Source organism: Dama dama, chromosome 2 (genome assembly GCF_033118175.1).
Source record: "Dama dama isolate Ldn47 chromosome 2, ASM3311817v1, whole genome shotgun sequence".
NCBI classification, from domain to species: Eukaryota; Metazoa; Chordata; class Mammalia; order Artiodactyla; family Cervidae; genus Dama; species Dama dama.
Genome location: NC_083682.1, coordinates 23,844,686 through 23,870,420, shown reverse-complemented (window position 1 = coordinate 23,870,420; position 25,735 = coordinate 23,844,686). Strand labels below are relative to the sequence as shown.

The 25,735-nt window shown below is 38.0% G+C and overlaps 1 protein-coding gene and 2 pseudogenes across 1 annotated transcript; all 3 read right to left on the bottom strand.

Moving 5' to 3' along the window:
• Nucleotides 1-1,600: 1,600 nt before the first annotated feature.
• On the bottom strand, nucleotides 1,601-3,733 carry LOC133068193 (olfactory receptor 8B3-like; annotated as a pseudogene).
• Nucleotides 3,734-8,388: 4,655 nt separating this feature from the next.
• LOC133066893 (olfactory receptor 8B8-like) lies at nucleotides 8,389-9,311 on the bottom strand (annotated as a pseudogene).
• A 6,041-nt stretch (nucleotides 9,312-15,352) lies between these two features.
• Nucleotides 15,353-16,285, bottom strand: LOC133066881 (olfactory receptor 8B3-like). Its single transcript, XM_061158275.1, has one exon. The coding sequence runs from the start codon at nucleotides 16,283-16,285 to the stop codon at nucleotides 15,353-15,355; it is 933 nt and encodes a 310-aa protein (XP_061014258.1).
• Nucleotides 16,286-25,735: the final 9,450 nt, after the last annotated feature.

Genomic DNA, 25,735 nt, shown 5'->3' with positions numbered 1-25,735 from the left:
CTGTTTATTCTCTGTATCTGTAAGAGCTTCTGCTTGCCTATGTTGTTACTTTTTTCTGTTTTGTAGATTCCAAATATAAGTGAAATCACAAGTGAAAACAGTATTTGTCTTTCTCTATCTGACTTATTTCTCTTTACATTCTGTAAGTTCATTTATGTTCTCTCAAATAGCAAAATTTCATTCTTATGTATAAGAAATATTCCATTGTATAAATATACACCACATCTCCTTTATCCATTCATCTATTATATCATTGGGCCTTTAGGCAAATATATCTTGGCCATTATAAATAATGATGCAGTGAACTTCGGGGTATGTATATATTTTGAATTAGTGATTTTATTTCCTTTAGGTAAATACTCAGGAGTGGAGTGGCTGGACTCTATAGTAGTTCTATTTTTTTTTAAATGTTTGATAAAACTTCACAATGTTTTCCATTGTGTTTACATGCTGCCAATGTCGCATAAGGATTCTCTTTTCTCCACATTGTCAGTAACAAATTTTGCTTGTTGTCTTTTTGTTTGCCATTCTGACAGTAGTGAGGTATCTCCTTGGATTTGATTTGCATTTTTCTGAAGATTAGTGAAGTTGAGCATTGTTTCATGGGTCTGGTAGTCATCCATATGTCTTTGAAAAAATATACCTCTGCCCATTTTTTAGTTGGGTTGTTTGTTTTCTAGATGCTGAGTAATACAGGTTATTTGTATATTTTGGATATCAGCCTGTTATCAGACATATTGTTTGCAAATATCTTCTCCCATTCAGCAGACTGATTTTTCATTTTGCTAAGTTTCTTGTGCTGCACAGTGTCTTATCAGTTGGATGCAGTCCCTTTTGCTTAACTTTGCTTTTGTTTCTTAGGCTGAGGAGACGTATCCAAAAAACTTTTTTGATACTGCTGTAAACTTTTCTGATATCCACCCTGAGAAAAAGTCATATACTACTCAAAGACGAAGTCAACTTTCAAATTAGGGTATTTTCTCCTTTCCATGTTTACTGAAACAAAAACGATGACATAAAGTAGAAGCAAAGTACCACTCTCAACTTAGTTCTCCCATCCAGGTAATAGATTTTAACAATATGTTATGTGCAGGACTGGATGTGTAAACTAAGAAAAATTTTTCCATAATCATAATGCATAATGTTTAGAGAACTAAAGTTGTTTATACTTTACCAACATTATGGAACCTTCCATCTCAGGCATTTAAGGAGATACATTCTTGCTCAAAGAAGGCTGAAAATATGGGAAGAGAAAATATTGTCTGATTCATGCTTCCAATGGAAAGTGGCAGATAAGACATTCCCAACGATGCTATTTCACTCCAGTGTTCCCTGATTTCATCAACTATAGAGCAGTTTTATATTTTAAGAGGGGAAAAAATATTCAAACTGAGAAAAAAACAAGAGGCAACAAATTTTTCTAAGTAGTATTAATAAATGGGAGATGGTGAGAATGTCTGTAAGGGAAATCTGGTGCAACACAAAGTGAAAATAAATAGAGAGATGACTTAGATTTCCTTCTGCCTGATTAAAAAGAAACAAAAATATTTCAACAGAAATTTCTGTCCTGTGACCAGCTGCACAGAGACACTCTATCTATTCAAAATTCTCTCCTACTCAGAGTTTCTCTCAGAGCAGCTTTCACATCTTTATTTCTCAAGTTGTAGATCAAGGGGTTCATCATGCCAACCACACTGGTGTAAAAGAGAGAAGAGACTTTTCTTTCATCCATAGACCCGGAAAATGAAGGTTTGAGATACATAAATATACATGATCCAAAGAAGAGAGAAACAGCAATGATGTGGGGGCATCAGGAACTGAAGGCTTTGGCCTGCCCTCCATGGAGCTGATATGGAAGATGTTGGTGAGGATGAGACCACAAGAGACAAAGATGATGAGACTGGGCCCAATGATTTTGATGCCCACCTCAATGAAAACTACCAGATCACTGATGTGGATACTTGTGCAGGAGGGCTTGAGCAGAGGAAAGATATCCCAGCAATAATGGTTGATGGGGTTTGCATCACAGAAGTTCAGTCTCAACATGCATCAAATGTGACCAATGGCACCAGAAAATGCCATCAAGTAGGAACCAAGCATAAAGCTGGAACACACTTTAGGGGACATGGCAACATGATACAAAAGTGGTTTTCAGATGGCCATATAGTGGTCATAGGCCATTGATGTCAGCATATAAATTTCAGAAATGGCAAAAAAACTGAAAATGTAGAGCTGTGTCATGGATCCCATATAAGAAATAATATTCTTCTTTGATATAAAATTAATCAGCATTCTGGGTGAAAACACAGAATAATAGCAGACGTCTATGAAGAACTTCCAGATGTTCAAGTTGGATTTAGAAAAGGAAGAGGAACCAGAGAACAAGTTTCCAACATCTGCTGGATTGTTGAAAAAGCAAGAGAGTTCCAGAAAAGTATCTACTTTTGCTTTATGGACTATGCCAAAGACTTTGTGTGGATCACAAAAAACTGTGGAAAATTCTGAAGGAGATGGGAATACCAGGCCACCTGATGTGTCTCCTGAGAAATCGGTATGCAGGTCAGGAAGCAAAATTTAGAACTGGACTTGGAACAACAGACTGCTTCCAAATAGGGAAAGGAGTGTGTCAAGGCTGTATATTGTCATCCTGCTTATTTAACTTATATGCAGAGTACATCATGAGAAATGCTGGGCTGGAAGAAGCACAAGCTGGAATCAAGATTGCTGGGAGAAATATCAATAACCTCAGATAGGCAGATGACACCACCCTTATGGCAGAAAGCAAAGAATAACTAAAGAGCCTATTGATGAAAGTGAAAGAGAAGAGTGAAAAAGTTGGCTTAAAACTCAACATTCAGAAAACTAAGATCATGGCATCTGGTCCCATCACTGCATGGCAAATAGATGGGAAAACAGTGGAAACAGTGAGAGACTTTATTTTTGTGGCTCCAAAATCACTGCAGATGGTGACTGTAGCCATGAAAGTAAAAGACACTTGCTCCTTGGAAGAAAAGCTATGAACCTAGACAGCATGTTTAAAAAGTGGAGAAATTACTTTAACAACAAAGGTCCATCTAGTCAAAGCTATTGTTTGTCCATTAGTTATGTATGGATGTGAAATTTGGACTATAAAGAAAGCTGAGTGCCGAAGAATTGATGTTTTTGAACTGTGGTGTTGGAGATGACTCTTGAGAGTCCCTTTGACAGCAAACATATCAAATGAGTCAATCCTAAAGGAAATCAGTCCTGAATATTCATTGGAAGGACTGATGCTAAAACGGAAGCTCCAATACTTTGGCCACCTGATGCAAAGAACCAACTCATTGGAAAAGACCCTGATGCTAGGAAGGATTGAATGCAGGAGGAGAATTTGATGACAGAGGATGAGATGGTTGGATGGTGGACATGACTACTCAAGTCAATGGACGTGACTTTGAGTAGGCTCCAGGAGTTGGTGATGGACAGGGAAGCCTGGCGTGCTGCAGTCCATGGGTTTGCAAAGAGTCGGACATGACTGAGTGACTGAACTGAGCTGACAAGTTAAAGAGGAAAAAGTACATGGGGGTGTGTAGGTGTGAATTCAGTGCAATTAGGATTGTCAATCTCAAATTTCCCAGCACAGTGACCATGTATATTCCTAGGAACAGGTAGAAAAGTGGGAGCTGGAGATCTGGATGGTCTGTTAATCCAACAGAATGAGTTCAGTCACAAAAGAGACATTTCCAGAAGCCATTCTTCTCTAAGGGAATCTGTGTATAGAGCAGGAAAGTGTTTCATTGGAGGACAACTCAGCTCTTCCCACAGTGTCTCATCCTACAGAAGAGTAATTTTGTTGTTGTTGAGTTGTTAAGTCATGAGCAACTCTTTTGCAAATCCGTGGACTGTAACCCACAAGGCTCCTCTGTCCATGGGATTTCCCAGGCAAGAATACTGGAGTGGGTTGCCACTTCCTTCTCCAAGGGATCTTCCCGACCTAGGTAATGAACCTGTGTCTCCTTCATTGCCAGACGGATTCTTACCGCTGAGCCACCAGGGAAGTCCAGCGCTAAAGAGTACACACAGTGTGGATTCCTGACACTATCCCAAATTAGTCCCATAGAATCTGCCTTTACCTTTATCACAATACTGTGATGTGGACTTGCCCTTAATTAGAGCTTTTATAAGCTAAATATAGCAAAGGATATCACGAACAGACTACAGAGGGAAGGCCGGTGCTACCACATGCAAACATACCTGCTGGAAAAACCAAGGGAGAAGAGGGGTGGATTAGGACACAATTCTTCTACTTTCATCTCAACATTTCCTCATTCAGTGACCCTAGCAACCTGGCACTGGTTTCTAATACACTTTAGACTTCATGTGGCCAGAACCAAAAATTCAGTTTCTAATCAAAGATGATAGTCTATGAGAATTAAGTAACTTCCCTTGTCACAAAGTAAAAGCCATAGAGGTGAAAGAGTGAGTTTTATCCTCTTAGAGGAAACTTTCTGACTGATATGTTTTGAGCCCACTAATGTCTTGGAACATTCTCTGATCCCTCTCCCAACAGATTCCCTGGGTTCACTTGAGTCTCAGAACTACACAAAATGAGAAAGAATAGGCATATATTAAGTTCCTCAAATTTCACCTCAAAACAAGATATAAGTATTGTAAGTTGAATTAGATATGTAAGTTGAATTCAGAAACTCACCCTTCTTAGTTCAGAAAACCACAGAGCTGGTTCCCTTATCGCTGATTGTCACTCTGCTGGTATTGGAAACATAAGTTCAGATTCTTGAGGCTTGATTTCTTTGATTCTAAGAGGAGACAGCCTAGACATATGCCTAGGAAATGTTTATGATCTGGTGTAATTTCTGATTATATTAAGTCCTTTCAAGAAGTAGAAAGAAAAACAAAGCCTTTAATCACACACTTGCTAGTAATTAGACACAGAAGATTTAATGTGAGTATGATGATGTAATGCTCTTGGTTAAAAACTGGGTAGAAGCTTTCTAAGTCTCTTCCCTGGGGTATATATTATGCATATATATAGAAATTATATATATATATATATATATATATATATATATATATAAATGGAATAAGGAAATTATAGATCCCAGTGTGTGATCTGTCTTTAGTTCTTATGGACCTAATCTTTCACTCATTTTTGCTTTACTCTGGGAACTGTACATCCCTCAGGTAGATCCAAAGTGAATTCCCATCTCTTCATTATCTTCACCTCTGAAGGGAAAGCTAGGATACTGCTTCAGTCCCTCTCTATGCCCATTTCTGAACTTCAAGTATTTCCAGAAGAGTCCTACTTCCAGGTCTCTTTATTTCTTTATCTGAAATTTTTAAAATGTTGCAATGTTCAAGTTTTGCAACAATATGTTACATATTATACACGTAAGCATCCTAACTTGATTCCCCTCCTTTTAGTGAGGTCCAAACAGACACACAGAGCTTCAGTTGCTAACAAGGTGTAATAATTAAGATGATTCCTTAAGTCATTGTCAAATTCAAACTTTAGAAGTGCTATTTAAACTTCTGTATTATTTTTTCCACAATATTCTGATAGAATGAAATCTAAAAAAAAAAAAAAAAGAAATCTAATTTGACAGAAAGCTAATTTTTTCTAAAAATGAAACAAACTGTACTTTGAGGCTTCTCAAATGGAAATCTTGTGACCAACTTTAACTGTTTTTGGCTCATCAATTAATGGTGAAATACAAAACAGAGTGGCTGCACCTCTGTGTGCCTATAAGGGTTCCCAAATACTGTAATTATTATTTACTTCTTTAGATACACTTCTTTCTCAATAAGGAAGACAAGTTTATAAAAAGGGTTAAGATGTAAATGAAAAAAGAAAATTGTCACCAAGCCCAGCTATTTTATAAATATAGGCCTTGGTATGTGAAAATAATATATGTTGATATTGAGATCAAAGAATGTGGTATGAGTGCCACTGAAAACTGTAAATCAAGGAAATAGCAAGGAGTTAAAACTGTAAGTCAATGCTGAACATGTAAAAATACAAAAGAGCAAACATATCAGTGTTGCTAAGTTCACCATATCTAACTCTTCAGAGGAGATTAGAAAACAAGAAAATAAAAAATATTGTTAAAATTGTCTTTAAAAATGCTGAAATTCCCACAAGACAAACATTTTAATAACCGTTTCCCCGTATTTTTTCAAAAGAAAAAAAATCCAACATTTTATTCCAGGAAAAGACACTGTCACAATGTTTCTTTCAAGTTATTATAGTTTTAACTGCAGAATGATTTATGATTTCATGCCTTAAAATCCATAAGGAAGTAGCATAAGGAAGCCAACAAAAGCCAAAAAGTGGTTTAGTTGTGCCCAGGTTACACCAAATGAATGCAGGTTTGTGGGTTTAACTTTTTTCTTTAAATATAAAATGTTTAAGTTTTTATCCTATCCATAAAAGTCCCATGATCTCTATAATATTTCTATGGCTGTCCAGAAGGAGGAGACTTGTAAATATAGGTTTCTGTTTTTTATCATATTTTCTAGATTCCATCTTTATAATTTGAGCTTTAATTACTACTCACGTTTTTATCTTATGAAAAAGTTTCTTCTTTCTATCTGGTTTTCCAGAATTCTGGCCACAACTTGGTTCACCTTTATTCCCCCAAATACTACTATTGTATTGTCACTGTGCATGTAAGTTCAGAAAAACTTTATGGACTGGATATATTTACTTAACCAAATGGAACAGAATAAACATCCAAATTAAACTACAGGTCCTAAGCCTCATGACCACTCTCCACAGGGTCTTCTTATTTATTGGCCGTGTGTCTGTTGAGGTTCAGCCTCATGAGAGGCTTATGGCCTCCTTTCTCTCCCATGCCCTGTTCTCTGAATTACAAACATTACAAACATTGCAAGCATTCCAAAAACTATGTTTTGAATTTTGTGAAGGAAGGAATATTCCTAATGACTCATCATCTCCCCAGTATACTAGCCCAAGAGGCATTATCTTTCCCATAAACAACTACAACAAAACCCCCCTGAAAAACTGTTTTCCTCAAAAAATAAAATAAAATAAAATAACAAAAGAGCAATATACACCCTGAGAGAAATTCATGTACCACCCTGAAAAAAAGCATTTTTCAGATTAAAAATTAGGATAGCCTTTCCTGTGGCATATTTACATAGACAAAATTAAAGAAATACAATAGAAGCCAAGTATATCAAGGAAAGAGTAAACCTGAAATCAGAAACCTAATCTTATTCTAGACTTTTTCATTAAAAATACATATGACTGTAAATAAGTCATTAACCACTCTATATACCAACCATATAATGAATATATTTTGACAATCCATTACGTGCAGGTAACAATATCCTTTGTTAAAGGAGGCATGCACAGTGCCTACAGATACAAAGTGGGTTACACTTAACAGTCACTGTGAAGTCTTCCACCTCAGAAATTAAAAGTGATATAAACTTGCTTAATGAAGCCTGGAAAGATGGGAAGAGGAAACATTCTCAGGTTCATGCTTCCAATGGCAATTGGCAGATAAGACATCCCCAGTGACATTATGTCACACTAATGGTCCATCTAGTCAAAGCTATGATTTTTCCAGTAGTTGTGTATGGATGTGACAGTTGGACTACAAAGAAAGCTGAGTGTTGAAGAACTGGTGTTTTTGAACTGTGGTGTTGGAGAAGACTCTTGAAGGTCCCTTGGACAGCAAGGAGATCCAAGCAGTTCATCCTAAAGGAAATCAGTCCTGGATATTCATTGGAAGGACTGATGCTGAAGCTGAAGCTCCAATACTTTGGCCACCTGATGCAAAGAACTGAATCATTGGAAAAGACCCTGATGCTGGGAAAGATTGAAGGTGGGAGGAGAAGGGGATAACAGAGGATGAGATGGTTGGTTGGTATCACTGACTCAATGGACATGAGTTTGAGTAAACTCTGGGAGTTGGTGATGGACAGGAAGGCCTGGTGTGCTGCAGTCCATAGGGTTGCAAAGAGTCGGACATGACTGAGTGACTGAACCAAACTGAACTTAATGTTCCCTGACTTGATGATTTGTTGGCCAATCTTCTATTTTCACAGGGAAAGCTAAGTTCAGACGAATGCAGTATTATAGTAAATAAATTAAATGATTATAATGAATGAAAAACAAGATAATAAATGTTCTTCTAAATAGTATTAATAAATGGGAGCATGTAAAGAAAGGAAATTATGAAAATGGTAAATAAGGAGAGAAGTCTTCTATGTGATAAGTATACATAAATTGATATGCTGAAGATATCTTTCAATATGGTACAAAATAGGATAATAAGACTGTGAATAAAATCATTAAAATTAAAAAGAGAGTATCTCTGTTCTGTGATTATTTGGAAAAAGAGGTGTGGTTTCTAATCAAAACTATATTCTACTTATAGTTTTTCTCAGAGCAGTTTTCACATCTTTGTTTCTCAAACTGAAGATTAAGGGGTTCATCATAGCAACCACATTGGTGTAAAAGAGAGAAGAGATGCTTTGTTCATCCAGAAATGCAGCTGAAGATGGTTTAAGATACATAAATGCACATGATCCAAAGAAGAGAGAAACAGCAAAGATGTGGGAACTTCCGGTGCTGATGGCTTTGGACCTGCCCTCCATGGAGCTGATGTGGAGGATGCTGGAGAAAATGAGACCATAAGAGATAAAGATGGGGAGACTGGGCACAGTGATGTTGATGCCCGCCACAGTGAAAACCACCAACTCACTGACATAGGTACTTGTGCAGGAGAGCTGAAGCAGAGGGTGGATGTCACAGAAATAATGGTTGATGGTGTTTGCATCACAGAAGGTCAGTCTCAGCATGCATCCAGTGTGAGGCAAGGCACCAGAAAATGCCATCAAGTAGGAACCAAGCATAAAGCTAGAACACACTTTAGGGGACATAACAATGTTATACAAAAACGCATAACAGAGGCCACAGAGAGGTCATAGGCCATTGATATCGGCACATAGATTTCAGAAATGACAAGAAAACAGACAAAGTAGAGCTGAGTCATGCACCCCATGTAACAAATGATCTTCTTTGAAGTGAAGTTAATTAGCATTTTGGGTGTAAACACAGAAGAATAACAGAGATCTATGAAGGACAAGTTAAAGAGGAAAAAGTACATGGGAGTATGTAGATGTGAATTCAGTCGAACTAAGATTATCAAGCCCAGGTTCCCCATCACAGTGACCATATACATTCCTAGGAACAGGAAGGAAAGGGGGAGCTGGAGATCTGGTTGGTCTGTTAATGCCACCAAAAAGAACTGAGTCAGGAAAGACCCATTTCCAGGAGCCATTCTTCTCTAAAGGAATCTGTGGACACAGGAGAAAGGGTTCCATTAGAGAACAACTCGGCTCTTCCACTGTTTCTCCTCCTATGAAAGAGTATACTCACTGTGAATGCCTGACACCATCCCAACCTGGTCCCATAGAGTCTGCCTTTTCCATTATCAGGATACAGAGTGATATGGACTTGCCTTTATTAAAGCTTTTTTAAGCTAAATACAGCAAAGGACATCACAATCATCCTAGAGACAGAAGCCAATAGTAGTCATATGCAAACATACCTTCTGGAAAAACCCAGGGAAAAGGATAAGAATAAGGATGGACAATGATGCAACTCTTGTACTCTCATCTCAGCATTCCTTCATTCCTGTGAACTCTTCCCTCACCAATCCAACTGGAGGCAGTGACCCTAGCAACCTGGCTCTGGCTTCTCATGCAGTTTAGACCTTATGTGGCAGGAACCAAGAATACTGCTTCTAAATCAAGATGAGGGGACCCAAGTCTATGAGAATTAAGTTACCAACCTTGTCACAGAGTAAAAATCATAAAGGTGGAAGAGTGGGAGATCCATGTACTTTGAGGAAACTTCCTGACTGATATGTCGTTTGGGCCCCTCTAATATTCTCTGATTCCTCTCCAACAAATGCTTTCAGTAGTTTTACTTGAGCCTCAGTTTCACAAAATCAGAAAGAATGGACATATGATAGGTCACTGGGCTATGATCACAAAAAAAGGAATAAGTATTGTAAATTAAAATCAGCAAGTCACCCACCTTTGATCTTAAAAACCCTGTTGATTCTGGAAATGTCATTTCATGTTCTCCAGGCTTGATCCCTTTGATTTTAGCGGAGAGGAGCTAGACATTAATTCACCTAGGCCATGGAAATCTTTGTGAACTTCTATAATTTCTGATATTTTCAGTGTTCTCAAGCAACAGAAGAAGATAATCTTTTTATTATAATACTTGTTACTTGATTACACCCAGAAGATTTAATGTGAGTTTAAGGATGTAATACGCTTGGTGAAAAACAGGTTAGAAAATTGTCTGGTCTCCTCCCCAGAGTGTAGATTATATGTTTAATATGGAATAAGGAAATTTTGGATCCTGGTTCATGATCTGTCTTTATTTCCTTGGGGACTCACTCTTTTACTCATTTTTGCTTTATTCTGCATCCCTAGCAGATCCCTCAGGTAGATCCAAAGTGAATTCCCATCTCCTCATTATCTATACCTCTGAAGGGAAAGCTGTTACATTGTCTCATTCCCTCTTTATTTGCATTTACTATATGAACGTGTTTCCACAAGAGACCTACTTACAAGTTTCTTTATTTCTTTACATGAATTCATCAAATGTTGCAGTGACTCATTTCAGTTGTTCTCTTTCTGAGATATCTCTGAAATAATTTGTCGTATAGTATAACCCTTCTATAGTTTATACTTTTTACATATTCCTGAAATTTCTACCTGACTCTCCTGCTGTCTAATTTCCTGTAACATTTTAGTAACTGAAATTAACAATTTTTCTCATGATAGAAAAGAGTAGGGGTTATGGAATTAGAGAGAGTGCTCTGAATCCTACCTTCCTTCTTCCACTTTTACACACTATAACACTTTGGACAAGTTATGGAATCTCTAGGTTCACCTATGTGAAGTAAGGAATGTCAAAATAGCATCTCTTTCATTGAGCTGCTGTGTTAATCAAATGAAAAAAAAAATAAGTAAAATGGTTGGGCCAATATTGGCATATGGTAGTCAATAAACATCAGCTGTTACTACTCATATTCTCATAAATTTCAGTAGATTCTTTTTCATAATACTCATCAAACTTTTCCCCTTTAATTCATGCTTTTCTATAAACTGTATATTTTGTTAGAACAAGCATTTATTCTATCTTGTTAACTATTAGGATCCTGAAACTAAGAACAATGCTGAGTACACAGAAAGAATTCAACAAATACTTCTGAAACTCATCTTATTTTTATCTAAGAGCTTTCAGAATACATTCAAAACTCTTATGCTTAACCACAATGTTCACAACCACAAAGATCTGCACTCACCTGTCCCCAGCCACCACACAACTTCTGGCTTTATGATTAAACTGAACTAGTGTAATGTTGAACTATTGAGGCTCATAACTATTATTTTAGCATTTTCCCATATATTCACTCTTATTTGGTCATGAACAATGCTGCTAGAATAGGGTCTGAAAACACAGCTCTGTCCCTCCCAAGTTCAAGAACTTTCAGTGGTTCTCCATTATCCACTTGAAAATTGAAGCTATGTAGTAAAAACATATTTCTCAAAACTATGCTTAAGGCTTGGTTAAAACTAAAGAAGAAAGTGAGTCAGAGTTAACTTTGATGAGAAGCCATGAAAGTACCATTCTGATTGGTTGAAGTATCTTGCGTACTTTAAGTATGGTACAAAACTTTAACCTTCTCAAAAACATAAAAAAGAAAGTAGGAGAATGTTTACTTTTCAAAGACCACTCAATTGTCTTGGGATTTCAACACATTTTAGAAATACATATGCTTTTGTGTGAAAAACAAACCTACATGAGTTTATCTTGAGGGAAAAGAATATCATTCTATGATAATAGAGTGTTCTCTTATTGATAGAAAAGCATCAAATGCTCAAAAATATGCTTTCAAAATGCTCTAAAAAAAACCCCCCAAAAAAACAAAAAAACAAACAAACCAAAAAACCAAGGGACTCCACAAACAAAATAATGACCTGTGCAGCTACCACAATTATGGAATTTGCTTATTTGTTTTTAGTGGGGCAACCCTTAAAAGGGAGAGATGGAAGAAACTGCTAGTAATTGAATTCCTGATGAATGAAAATTAAAATCATGCCGTGTGAAATTTTAAGTGTAGGCTTCTTGGAAACGTCTTCTTAGCTCTCTAGCTCTTGTTTAGAATCTTCCCAATATATTGTATAATATTTGAAGTCACAAGTCTAGCTAAATTAGGTAAGAAAATGTATTTTCATGATGCAGCAATTTGGAAAAGAATCCAATTTCACACGAAATTAGAAAAGCTCTGTCCCTGGTTCATGGGCACAGGAGAAACCCAGGGCTTATGAGGTTGACTCTAAGATTGAATACCTTCAGCAGAACCATAACTTCCTTCAAAACCTGTCGGTGCCAATCACGTAACTCAAGAAAGGAAGATCAAACAAGGAGATCAAACCAGTCAATGCTAAGAGAACTCAGTCCTGAATATTCATTGGGATGCCTGATGCTGAAGCTGAGGCGCCAGTACTTTTGGCTGCCTAATGAGAGGAACTGAGTCATTAGAAAATACGCTGATGCAGGGAAAGACTGAAGGCAGGAGGAGAAGGGGATGACAGAGGATGTGATGGTTGGATGGCATCACCGAATCAATGGACATGAGTTTCAGCAAGCTCCGGGAGTTGGTGAAGGACAGGGAAGCCTGGTGTGCTGCAGTCCATTGGATCACAGAGTCAGACATGACTGAGCGTCTGAACTGAGCATTTAAAATCCTCTGGTTTGATTCCCCCTCCACTTAAAAGAACTCCAAAAAGAGAGATGCACAGTTCCGTTGCTAACTAAAACATGATTAAGTTGCTGAACAATCAGCAAGGTTGCCCCCTTTGCAAGGTTACCACCTGTAATTATTAAAAATTGTATTTTGTTATTTATATTTTTTCAAATTAATCAAGGATATAAACTACTCATTATGAAGAGCAGTTCTTTTATGTTAATGAACAGATTTCATTCTAATTTTGAGGCACATGAAATGAAAGGTTAGTGATCAGGCTTAACTCCCTCTTGGGGATCCTCAAATTGTTTTAAAATACATAATAGAGTACATGTACCTGCATTCTGTTGGTTTCCAAATGGCCCGGTTAATTTCACTTGTTTAGACACATTTGTTTCCACTTGAAAAACAAGTTTATAGAGGGAAATACTAGTTTAAACAAGTAAACCTTTAACCAAGATCAATAATTTTAGGTAAATAGATCTTGTTAAGGAAAAATCAATCATGTCCGTATTGCAGGCAGGAGATGGAAAAAGAGTGGTCATCTAAAAATACCAGCCAAGAATTTAGCTATGCTGATCATCTAAAAAAAAAAAAAGTCAAAAATCAGCTTTTCCAAATTTCAAAATACATAAATACTGACTGGAGATTAAGAAGAGTATTTAGTAATTAATATTATTCAAAATATCTTAGAAAATGATTACAGGGTCACTGATACAGCATATTGAGGATTTTTAAAGTAGCATATTTTTGCTTTCAAAAAATAATCCAACATTCTTGTCATGACTTGCTTTATTCTCCAAATATTTCTTTCACATTGCCATTATTCTCCCAACTGCAATATGATGTTTCTGTACCTAAAACTCCATATGAATGTAGCACACAGAATCCAGCAAAACCAGAAGTAATCTCCTTGTTCAAAGGTCATCTAGTCCTGTTGGTTTAACATTTTAAATCACAAATAACTTAAGCTTTCATCTTTTCTAGAGAAATCCTGTGATCTCAAGAGTATCTAGGGTCTTGCACAAGGAGTGAGTCCATAGGTAAAGGTTTTCATTATCCAACAATTTACTGTGTAATTTACTTGATGCAATTACTCCTCATGATTTATCTCCTGTAACTGATGCCTTCTCTCTACCCACTTCCCCAAATGAGACCACAGCTCTTCCGCTTTCTTTCTCCAAAACACTAATAATGTGTGTTCATTATGCAAATAGCTTTATCAAAGATTTATGAATAGTGAAATATATTCACAGTACTCTGAAAAACAGGAAACAGTTTCAGAATGAAAGTGAAAGTCGCTCAGTCGTGTAGGATTCTTTGCAATCCCATGGACTATACAGTGCATAGAATTCTCCAGGCCACAATAGTGGAGTGGGTTCCCTCCTCTAGGGGATCTTCCCAATCCACAGATCAAACCCAGGTCTTCCACATTGAACGAAGACACTTTACCAACTGAATCACAAGGGAAGCCCAGGTCCCTAAATTTCACAACCATGTCCCACATTGGGACATCTTATTAATTGACCATATGCTCCTTGAGTCCTGACATAATAACATGTTTCTGAGTATCCTTAATGCTCATGCCTTGTGTTCTGAAGTACAAACCCTTGAAAGCATTCCAAATTCAGGTTTTTAATGTTGCAGAAATAGTAATTTCCCTTTTTGAGCAAATCATCTCGATATGAGCCCAAAAGGCTTTCTCTTTGTGACAACAACAACAGCAAAAGACAATCAAACTGTTTTGCTAAAAAGAAAAGAAAGAAATACCCAGCTTGAGAAAAATTCATATGTCATTCTGAAATAGAGGAGAATCAACTTTAAATCAGGAATGCTTTCTTATATTTTACGCTCATTGAAATAGAATAACAGAATCAAGAGTGTATAGAGTATACTGAAGAATAATACACTTGAAGTCAGAATGATCAGAATTTAGTCTATAATTATTCTTTCTAGAGCTGTATGACTTAAAGTAAATCATTATTCAGTCTTGGATTCACTTTCCCACCCATGCAAAACATGTATTTTGATGATTGGCTATGTGTCAATTTGACTTACAAAGGTGAAAAATAAAACTCTGCCAAAAGAAGCTTTTGAATGGGAAATGGATTGTCCTTGATACTCTTAGAACCATCAATCTCTGGTATTTAAAGATGATACATTATTGCCAAGTGAAATATGGAAAGATAAGGGTATAAACAGAGTATTTATCCTTATTTATCCTTCTTATTGCAAGTTGATAGGTAAAAACAACCGTAGTGATATGTTTTCAGTCTGCTGCTATGTAACTCACTATTTGGAGACCATTCATCTTTTCCCAGTGGAAAAATAATTTCAAAATGATAATGAAAAGAGATAATATATTCACTATTTCACATGTATTTTGAACACAGTGGAAAAATATATAAAAATGGAAATAAATTATAAAAATAGGACTCAAATTTCTTTAAGATACTAGGTAAAAAAGATAATAAAAATATGGTAAGAAGATTGTCATTAAAATTAAACACTCAACATCACTGTTCTGTAACTCATGCACACAGTTCTAATTAAAACTGTCTCCTACTCAGGGTTTTTCTCAGAGCAAGTTTAACATCTTTGTTCCTCAAGCTGTAGATTAATGGGTTCATCATAGGAACCATATTGGTGTAAAAGACAGAAGAGATTTTTCCCTCATCCATAGACACAGCAGAAGATGGTTTGAGATACATAAATGCCCCTGATCCAAAGAAGAGAGAAACAGCAATGATGTGTGAACTGCAGGTGCTGAAGGCTTTGGACCGGCCCTCTGTGGAGCTGATGTGGAGTATGTTGGTGAGGATGAGATCATAAGAGACAAAGATGGTGAGACTGGGCACGATGATATTGATGCCCACTACAATGAACACTTCCAGCTCATTGACATAGGTACTTGTGCAGGAGAGCTCGAGCAGAGGGAGGATGTCACAGAAATAATGGTTAATGATGTTTGCACCACAGAAGGTCAGTCTCAGCATGCATCCAGTGTGAGCCATGGCACCAGAAAATGCCATCAAGTATGAACCAAACATAAGGCTGAAGCACACTTTAGGGGACATAACAACATTATACAAAAGTGGCTTGCAGATGGCCACATAGCGGTCATAGGCCATTGATGTCAGCACATAGCATTCAGAAATGATAAAAAAGCTGAAAAAGTAGAGCTGAGTCATGCACCCCATGTAAGAAATAATATTCTTCTTTGATAAGAAGTTAATCAGCATTTTGGGTGTAAATACAGAAGAATAACAGAGGTCTATGAAAGACAAGTTAAAGAGGAAAAAGTACATGGGGGTGTGTAGGTGTGAATTCAGTGCAATCAAGATTATCAATCCCAAATTTCCCAGCACAGTGACCATGTAGATTCCTAGGAACAGGAAAAACAGAGGGAGTTGGAGATCTGGCTGGTTGGTTAATCCCAACAGAATGAATTCAGTCACAAAAGAGCCATTTCCAGGAGCCATTCTTCTCTAAGGTGATCTGTGAGCACAGAAGAAAAAGGTTACATAGTGAACAATGACTCAATTTTCACACAATATCTCCTCTCCCAAGTGTGGTGTTTGGGCTGGGAATCTGAGAGTAACCCAGCCTGGACTCATGGAATTGTCTTACCTACTTTCTCATGGAACTGTGTCACCATTATCCTGAAACTGAGTGACAGAGAATTTCACTTTTTTGGGTCTTTATAAACTAAGTAGGAAAGAGTATCAAAACTTAGCCTACAGAAGGGAGACAACTGTCCTGTGCAGACTTGACTGCTTGGGGAAAAAAAGAGTGGATAAAGAAGAGGTTTGGACCAGGATTGACTCATTCTTCTCATATCTCAACATTTCTTCTTTCACTTGAAGTCTCCCCTCTACCTCACTGTAGGTAGAGACTCTAGCGACTAAGTACTGCTCTTTAAAGCAGATTAGACCTGGTGGGGTGAGAAAAAGAAAATTGCTTCTTAACTAAAACTAAATGGCCAGAGTCTATGAGGGGTTAACTCTTTGCCCCACATCACGAGTAAAAGCTGTAACTGTAGATGAGTGAGACCTCCATCCATGGAGAGGGAACTTAGTGACTGATCTAATGCATCTTTTTAGGCCCCTAGTGTCCCTGAGCATTCACTGATCCATGCCTTGAATAGACATTTTTCTAAGATTTATGTAAGTCTCAGGAGCAAAATTGGGAAATAAACTGTCATATCTTAGATCCTTGGACTTCCATTTCAAACAAGAAGGACATGAATAAATGAAATTCAGAAACTTACCTTCCTGTTTCCAGAAAACCCCAGGGCTTTCTTATCATTGGTTTTAGCCTCTGGTCTTAGTAGAGCAATTTCAGGTTCTGAAGCTTTGGTTCCTTTGATTCTAAGCGAATGCAACCCACATGTATTTTCTGATTTGACTTCAAAATCTTTTAGAAATATAGATCATAGTTTCTGTTTATGACTTTCAGTCCACTGAAGCAGCAGAGAAAGATAAACATTCTTCTTTATTATTATTTTTGCCACTTGTAAGTCACAGAAGATTTAATGTGAGTGTAATGCTATAATGCACTCGGTTATAAATGTGGCAGAAATTTGCTCAGTCTCTTCCCCAGGGAAAGAGTTTACGTATAATAGGGACCAGGGGGATTGCATTTGCATTCTGTACCTTTATCTGTCCTTAGTACCTTAGAGATTCAATAGTTTACTCAAGTTTTCACTTCACTTAGGGATTTTCCATTCCCCAAAGAAGAGCCAAAACTCCCATTTTCTGTTCATTTAGATTAGAGAAATGAAGAGGAAGCCCTAGTCTCTTTTTTCCTACAAAAACAACTGATGCAAAAACAATTTATGTAGCAAATACATAAGAAATTCAGAAACTTGTTAAGAGAGTCTTTCACCCAGTTTATGCATGAAGCCAGAGATATTTAAGCTTGGCATAAGAGTACTTCTGGACAATAGGATTCAGAAATGAGTCTTAGCAAATCAGTGCTGGTGCTATGCTTAGTCGCTCAGTCTTGTCCAACTCTTTGTGGCCCCATGGACTGTGACCCACCAGGTTCCTCTGTCTTTGGGGATTCTCCAGGCAAGGATACTGAAGTGGGTTGCCATGCACACCTCCAGGGAACCTTCCCAGCCCAGGGATCGAACCCATGTGTCCCTCATTGCAGATGGATTCTTTACCATCTGCGCCACAAGGGAAGCCCAAGAATATGAAGTGGGTTGCTTATCCCTCCTCCAGGGGATCTTTCTGACCCAGGAATTGAACTGAGGTCTCCTGCATTCCAGGTGGATTCTTTACCAGATGAGGTACCAGGGAATTCCAATAAATTGGCCTGTCAATGACTCACTTATAGGAAAAATGTTCCCTCTGAGATTTCCTAATCCATAAATTCTCTACACAGTCTAGGAAATAAATCTTATTAAAGGAGAAAAGGAACACTGGATCTTCAGGAGACAGATTTCTTATAATTTTAACAGTTCTAAAATAACAATTTCCCTCTATATCAGAACTAGAACAGTGCAAAAAAATCAGGTTTGTGAGTACCTTCACCATTTTTGGTTTGTGCACCAGAGGTTGAGTTTGTAGTGAGACTGTATCTCAGCCTGTTCTATCCACCTCAGTGTGACTTTTTTCTCACCTTACAATGTGAAGAAGGTGCTCAGCTAGTTTTCAGAGGTGACTGCTTCATATGCAGCTGTAGATTTACTGCATTCATGGGAGGAGGTGAGCTCAGGATCCTCCTATGTCACCACCTTGAACCCCGGTCCCTAAAACTGGGCTTTCCTGATAGCTCAGTTGGTAGAGGATCTGCCTGCAAAACAGGAGACCCCAGTTCAATTCCTGGATCAGCAAGATCCGCTGGAGAAACGACAAGCTACCCACTCCAGTATTCTTGGGTTTCCCTGGTGGCTCAGCTGGTAAAGAATCTGCCTGCAATGTGGGAGATCTGGGATTGATCCCTGGGTTGGGAAATCCACTGGAGAAGGGAAAGACTACCCACTCTAGCATTCTGGCCTTGAGAACTGTACAGTCCGTGGGTCCACAAAGAGTCAGACATGACTGAGTGACTTTCACTTTCACTAAACATATACAGTCAATTTTATCTCAATAAAACCGTAAAAATATGAAAAAGTTACTATTTAACTAAATAAGATATTTTATTTTTAAGTGACAGAAAATGTATGGCCTTTGAACTCCCCTGGTAGTCCAGTAGTAAAGAATCCACCTGCCAATGCAGGGGACGTGGATACAATTCCTGGTAAGGGAAGATGCCACACGTCTTGGGGCAACTAATTCCATCCGCCATAACTACTGAGCTCTTGGGCCACAACTACTGAAGCCCATGCTCTAGAGCCCAAGTGTGACAACTACTGAGCTCACGAGCCACAACTTGAGAGCAACCCCCACTCGCCAGGACTACAGATACCCTGAGCACATGAGATATGGGAATATATCTCTTATACTGTAAATTTTATGAAATCTAAATAGAGATCAAGTATTTTTAATTAAAAAGATTAGCATCACATGGATCCGGGCTGTTCTGAGAACATTTTGAAGGCTTAGTACAATAAACGGTAAAAGTATCTTAATTTTTATATTGGTTGTATGTTGAAGTGATAATATTTTGGCTCTGTTGAGTTACAGGAAACATTATTATAACTAATGTCACATCTTTCTCTTTTATCTTTTTAATTCAGCTAGCAGAAAGTTTGAAATCGCATGTGGGACCTGAATTGTATTTAAATTGGATATTACTAGTCTAGCATGTAGATGGTGCCTAACAGGTTTCATTTTTTTAGTTAACTTTTATTATAGTGTAATTGCTTTACAATGTTGCATTAGTTTCTTGCTGTATAGCAAATTGAATCAGTCATATGTATACATACAACCACACTTTTTTTTTTTTTTTTTTTTTTTAGTTTCCTTCCGATGTAAGTCACTACAGAGCATTGAGTAGAGGTTCTTGTGCTATACAGGAGGTTCTCATTAGTTATCTATATTATACATGGTAGTGTTTATATGTTATTCCCAATGTCCTAATTCATCCCACCTCCTCTTCTTTTTCTTGTTGTTGTTCAGTTTCTCAGTCTTGTCTAACTCTTTGAGATCGCATGGACTGCAGCACTCCAGGCTTTCCTATCCTTCACTATCTCCCAGGGTTTTCTCAAACTCATGTCCATTGAATCGATTATGCCATCCAACCATCTCATCCTCTGTTATCCCCTTCTCCTCCTGCCCTAAATCTATCCCAGCATCAGAGTCTTTTCCAATGAGTTGGTTCTTTGCATCTGATGGCCAAAGTACTGGAGTTTCAGCATCAGTCCTTTCAAAGAATGTTCAGGACTGATTTTCTTCAAGATTGATAGGTTGGATCTCCTTGCAGTCCAAAGGACTCTCAAGTCCACTGATACTGAAGCTGAAACTCTAGTACTTTGGCCACCTGATGTGAAGAGCTGACTCATTTGAAAAGACCCTGATGCTAGGAAAGATTTAAGGCAGGAGGAGAAGGCATCGGACGACCGAGGATGGCATCACCGACTCAATGCACCTGAGTTTGAGTAAACTCCTGGAGTTGTTGATGGACAAGGAGGCCAGGCGTGCTGCATTCCATGGGGTTGCAGAGTCAGACATGACTGAGCGATGAATTTAACTGATTATTAAGCCATTAAATGTATATGTGTATGATGTATGTATATATATCCACACACACACACATATATATATATAATTTATATGTTGATTCATACTTAGGTGGCTTCCACATCTTTGCTATTGACAATAATGCTGCTGTGAACTCTGGTCGAATATAATTTTTCATGGTACTGTTTTCATTTTCTTCAGATATATACTGATTGTTGGATCATAAGGCAGTTTTATTTTTAGCTTTATGATGAACCTCTGCACCTTTTCCCAAGGGTTTCCCTGGTGGCTCAGAAGATAAAGAATCTACCCACAATGAAGGAGACCCAGGTTCAATTCCTGGATGGAGAAGATCCCTGGTAGAAGTGAAGTGAAGTGAATTTGCTCAGTCGTGTCCGACTCTTTGCGACCCGGTGGACTGTAGCCCACCAGGCTCCTCCATCCATGGGATTCTCCAGGCAAGAATACTGGAGTGGGTTGCCATTTCCTTCTCCAGGGGATTTTCCTGACCCAGGGATTGAACCCAGGTCTCCCACATTGCAGGCAGATTCTTTAACCTCTGAGCCACCTGGGAAGCCCTGGAAATGGCTATCCAAATCAGAATTCTTGCCTGGAGAATCCCATGGACAGAGGAGCCTGGCTGGCTACAGTCCATGAGGTCACAAAAAGTCAGACACGACTGAAGCAACTTAGTACATAAGCATATTAGGTTCATATACATTTCTGAACATTTTATTTTCTTCTGCATTGATCCTTTTAATGTCATTCTTTGTCTTATACTATTGACTTTGTTGTAATGACTACTTTGCCTTATATGGGTATAGAATCCCCCTTTATTTTATTCCTCTTGACTTGATTATCTTTTACTATCCCTCATTTTATTCTGTGTGTCTCTTTAGATCCGAAGTGAATCTCTTGTAGGCAGCATATGTTAGATGGTACTTTGTTTGTTTTCTTTTTAATCCATTTAGCCACCCCATGTCTTCTTATTGAGACATTTAGTCTATTTACAGGTAAATATGTATCTAGTTACTATCTTTTGTTATTTGTTTTCTGGATGTTTCTGAATGTCTGCTCTATCATTTTCTATTGGTCTTTTCCATTGTAGTTTGATTATTTCTGTAGTTTTATGTTTGTGCTCCTTTCTCTCTAGTTTTTATAATACCTACTGTTTATTATGGTGACCACCAGTTTCATATATGTTGACTTACATCTATAGCCACTCATTTTAAACTGCTAGTAATTTAAGTTCAAACAAATTCTAGTATATTTGCAGTTTTACTTGCTTCCCCCACATTTTGTGTTGTATGTTGTATATTACACTTTCATGTCTATTCCATTTGTTGTAGTTATGGCTGAATTTATAATTTTCACCTTTTTACAGAGGTTTATACCTATCTACAATATTGTATGTTTCAGGTGTACAACAGAGTTATTCAAATTTTAAAGGTTATATTTCTTTTCTATTTATTACACAATATTGGTTATAGTCCCTATGTGTACAGTATATCCTTATAACTTATTTACTTTATACATAGTAGCTATATCTCTTAGTTCCCTACCCTTTTCTTGCCCCTCTCTCTTCTAATTCTTCATTGGTAACCATTAGTTTGTTTGCTATATCTGTGAGTCTGATTTGTTTTTATATTTACTAGTTTGTTGTATCTTTTAGATTTCAGATATAAGTCATATCATTTAGTGTTTGTCTTTCTCAGTGACTTATTTCATTTAGTATAATATCCTCCAAATCCATTCATTTATTGCTAATGGCAAAACTTAATTCTTTTTAACAGCTGAGCCGTATTCCATTGTGTGTCTTTATCACCTCTTTATCCATTTGGCCCTTGATGGACATTTAGGTTGCTTTCATGTCTTGGCCTGATTTTATAATATTCATTTTTAACCACTATATTAGCTTAAAGTGGTTGACCCACAGCCTTTACTATATACTTACCTTTACCAATAGAATTTTCCCTTCCTCTAATTTCCTATTCTTTTTGTAGTCTTTTTTCAACAAAGAAGACTTTTTAACATTTCCTCTATAGTTGCTTTAGTATTTGTGAACCCTTTTAGTTTTTGCTTGTTGGAGATGCTCTTTATTTTTACTTCAATTCTGAATGATAGACTTGCTTGGAAGAGTATCCTAGTCTGCAGGGTTTTATTTTTCCCCCTTCAGTGGTTTAAATATATTGTGCTACTCCCTTCTGACCTGCAGAAGTCCATCAGAAAAATCAGCTTATAATAGACTTATTTGGGTTTCCTCCAATGAGATTCTTTGTTTCCCTATTGCTGCCTTTAAAATTCTATTTTGGTCTTTAACTTTTGCCATTTTAACTATGATATGCCGCAGTGTATTTTGCTTTGGGTTCACCTTGTTTGAGACTCTCTGTAATTCCCAAACCTGGATAGCTGTTTCCTTCAAGTGTTTAGCCAAAATTTCATTAAGTACATCTTTTACATTTTCTCTTTTTTTCTGCTGGTTCTACTAGAACATGAATGCTAATAAGCTTGATGTTGTCACAGAGGTCCATTAAACTACTCATATTTTTTTAAATCTGTTGTTCTTTTTTGCTATTTTCATTGTGTGGTTTCCATTATTCTATCATCCATATCACTTAAGCACTTTTCTTTATCACTAAAATGCTGCTAATTCCCTCTAGTGTTTTCTTCACTACAGTTATTGTATACTTGAGCTATAATGGTCTTTTTTTTCCTAGTTCCTTGTTAAAATACTCATGCTGTTCATCTATTATTTCCCCCAGTTTCATTAACATTTTTATTACTATTGCTTTGAATTCTTTATCAGGTAAATTAGTTATCTACTTTTCATTAGGGTTTTAATCAAGGTTTTAGTTGTGCTTGTTCTTTCATCTGAAACAAATTCTTACAACTTCTTATTTTTCTTAACTTTTTCTGTCTTTCTGACATTAGGTAAAGGATATACATATTCCAGTCCTTGAAAGTGGTTTCTTGTATTGGAGTGGCCCTATGAATTCTGTGTATGTTCAATGGCTTTGGTGGGAGAACTGGATCTGAAGTGAGCATGGACCGTGTCTTCTCCTGGGGTGTGATGGCAGCTACTACATTGGTAGGATGTAAGGCTGGAGTTGGTGGGACCAGAGCCGGAGCCAGGTGTCAGCAAGGGCTTCCCAGTTCTCAATGGCTTTCACCACTTTATCAGGGGTAGGCCTGTGGCCAGAGGAGCTGGAACAAGAGCATTGAGAAAGTGGATTTCTCCTGTATGTGATGGCGATTTCTGAATTATTTTAGGCCGTGAGCTTGGGGCTGTGTTGTTTTCTTGGCTCTGTGCTGGTTTCGCTTTTTCCCTAGAGTGCAAAAGTCTTCCTTGGTGGCTCAGTGGTAAAAAAATATACCAGGCAAGCAGGAGATCCAGCTTTGACTCCTGGGTCAGGAAGGTCCTCTGGAGCAGGAAATGGCAACCGACTTCAGTATTCTTGGCTGGGCAATCCCATGAACAGAGGAGACTTGTGGGTTACAGTCCATAGGGTCACAAAAGAGTCCGACATGACTTAACAACTAAGTATCAACAACCTCACTTAAGTTCGTGGCTGGGTAGTGGTGAGGGGTTGGTGCCACAGCACAGAACTGAACCTGCCCCTCCCAATATGGATAGGAATGTGCACACTGCTGACAGTGTTCTCTCCCCTGGACCTAACGCCCCTCCTCCTGGAGTGCCTGCAGAGACATGAGTTGACAGTGGCTCAGTTGCAGCCTCAGTGTCCAAGTCACCTCCCACCCCCCAAGGCTGCACACTTTTGTTAACAATGGAATCCATCCTACCCTTTAGTGGGCAGCAACCGCAGGAGCAAGAGAGGCTGGGGCAGGAGCTCAGTTAGAGCTGGGGAAGAGGGGATGCTGGGGTGGTCCTTGCCAGCTGGCCGGAGTCCCAGGCAGTTTTCAATCTGCTGCCTCCATGCCGTGATTGGGAGTGAGTAGGTCTGGCACATGCTCTTCAAGAGCAGGGTCTCAGTTACTTGCAGTACTCAGGTAAATCTCCACTGGTTTTCAAGCCAGAAAGGGGGGCTTATTTCCTGTTGTTAAACCCTAGGGCTGGTGTGCCTAAACTCTGGCCCCAAATCCTTGCTCCTCCAGGAGGATTCCCCAGCCTGTGATATCCCCTTCCTCTTCTCTGCCCCAGGTGAGACGTATAGGTCCCAACCATATCGCTTCTCTCCCCTTCCTGGAAGACTCCATATGTATTATTCTTTATAACCTTCATTGTAGAACAGCTGTTCTGCTCTTGCCCACATGGATTTCAGTGAGAGTTTCTCTATATGTAGCTGTAATGTGATATATTCCTGAGGAGGGGTGAACTTAGCATCCTGCCAACATGCCATCTAAGAACTCCCTTCTCATTTTTGTAGTTTAGATTGTTTTAGGTTATCTCTGTGCAGAGGATTAGGTTTAGGTGAAAAATTTAAATTCTTTTCTGGTCTTTTTGAGCCTATATCATTCCAGGTACATACATGGAGACCTTCCATTATCTCTGTATATGCTTCTTACTTTACAAAAGTCCTAGTCTTTAATGTCTGGCTCCAAAAAGAAAAACATGATGGGAGGGGAAACGGGTACAGGCCTTTAAATTCCCTGGAAGTCACTTCAGCTGGATCAGGAGTGGATTATAGCCATGCTGGGGAGACACAACAACAGTGGTTGCTCCCCCTGTGTCTGCACATATGGTTCAGAAGCAGAAATCAGTAATCAGAGCGCAGACACTGGGTATTGGAGGGGAAAGGTCCTACTAGCCGACCTTGGGTTCCATAAGCTTTGTTGAAGCCTCTCCTAGACATGTGCATGCCTGACATCCATGGAAAATATTTATATTAACCCGTGACGCATCATATGGAGGATTTTATAGGTTGCATTTTTTGCCTTTAAAAAATAAGAATGCAACATCTTTTCCAGTACAGACAGTGTAAAAATATGTGTATCCACCAAGTATTTCTTTCAAGATGTCATTATACTACCAGTTGCACTTTGAGGTTGAGTAATTTAAAATCTGTATGGAAGTAGCATATGAAGCTCCATAAAAAACTGTCAAAAATCAAATAACTTAAGCTGATAGCCTATTTAGAGAAACACTGTGAGCTCAATAATATTTCTAGGGCCTTATAGAAAGGAGAGCAGGGTCATAGGTAGGAGCTTTCAAATCCATCAATTTACTGTCTAAATTACTTCTTCCTAACTTGCATTTCAAATGCTCTTAACTATTTTATCACCTGTAGCTGCCCTCTTTCTCCCTGATTCCAAATGTGACACACCCTTTTCACCATCATTTCC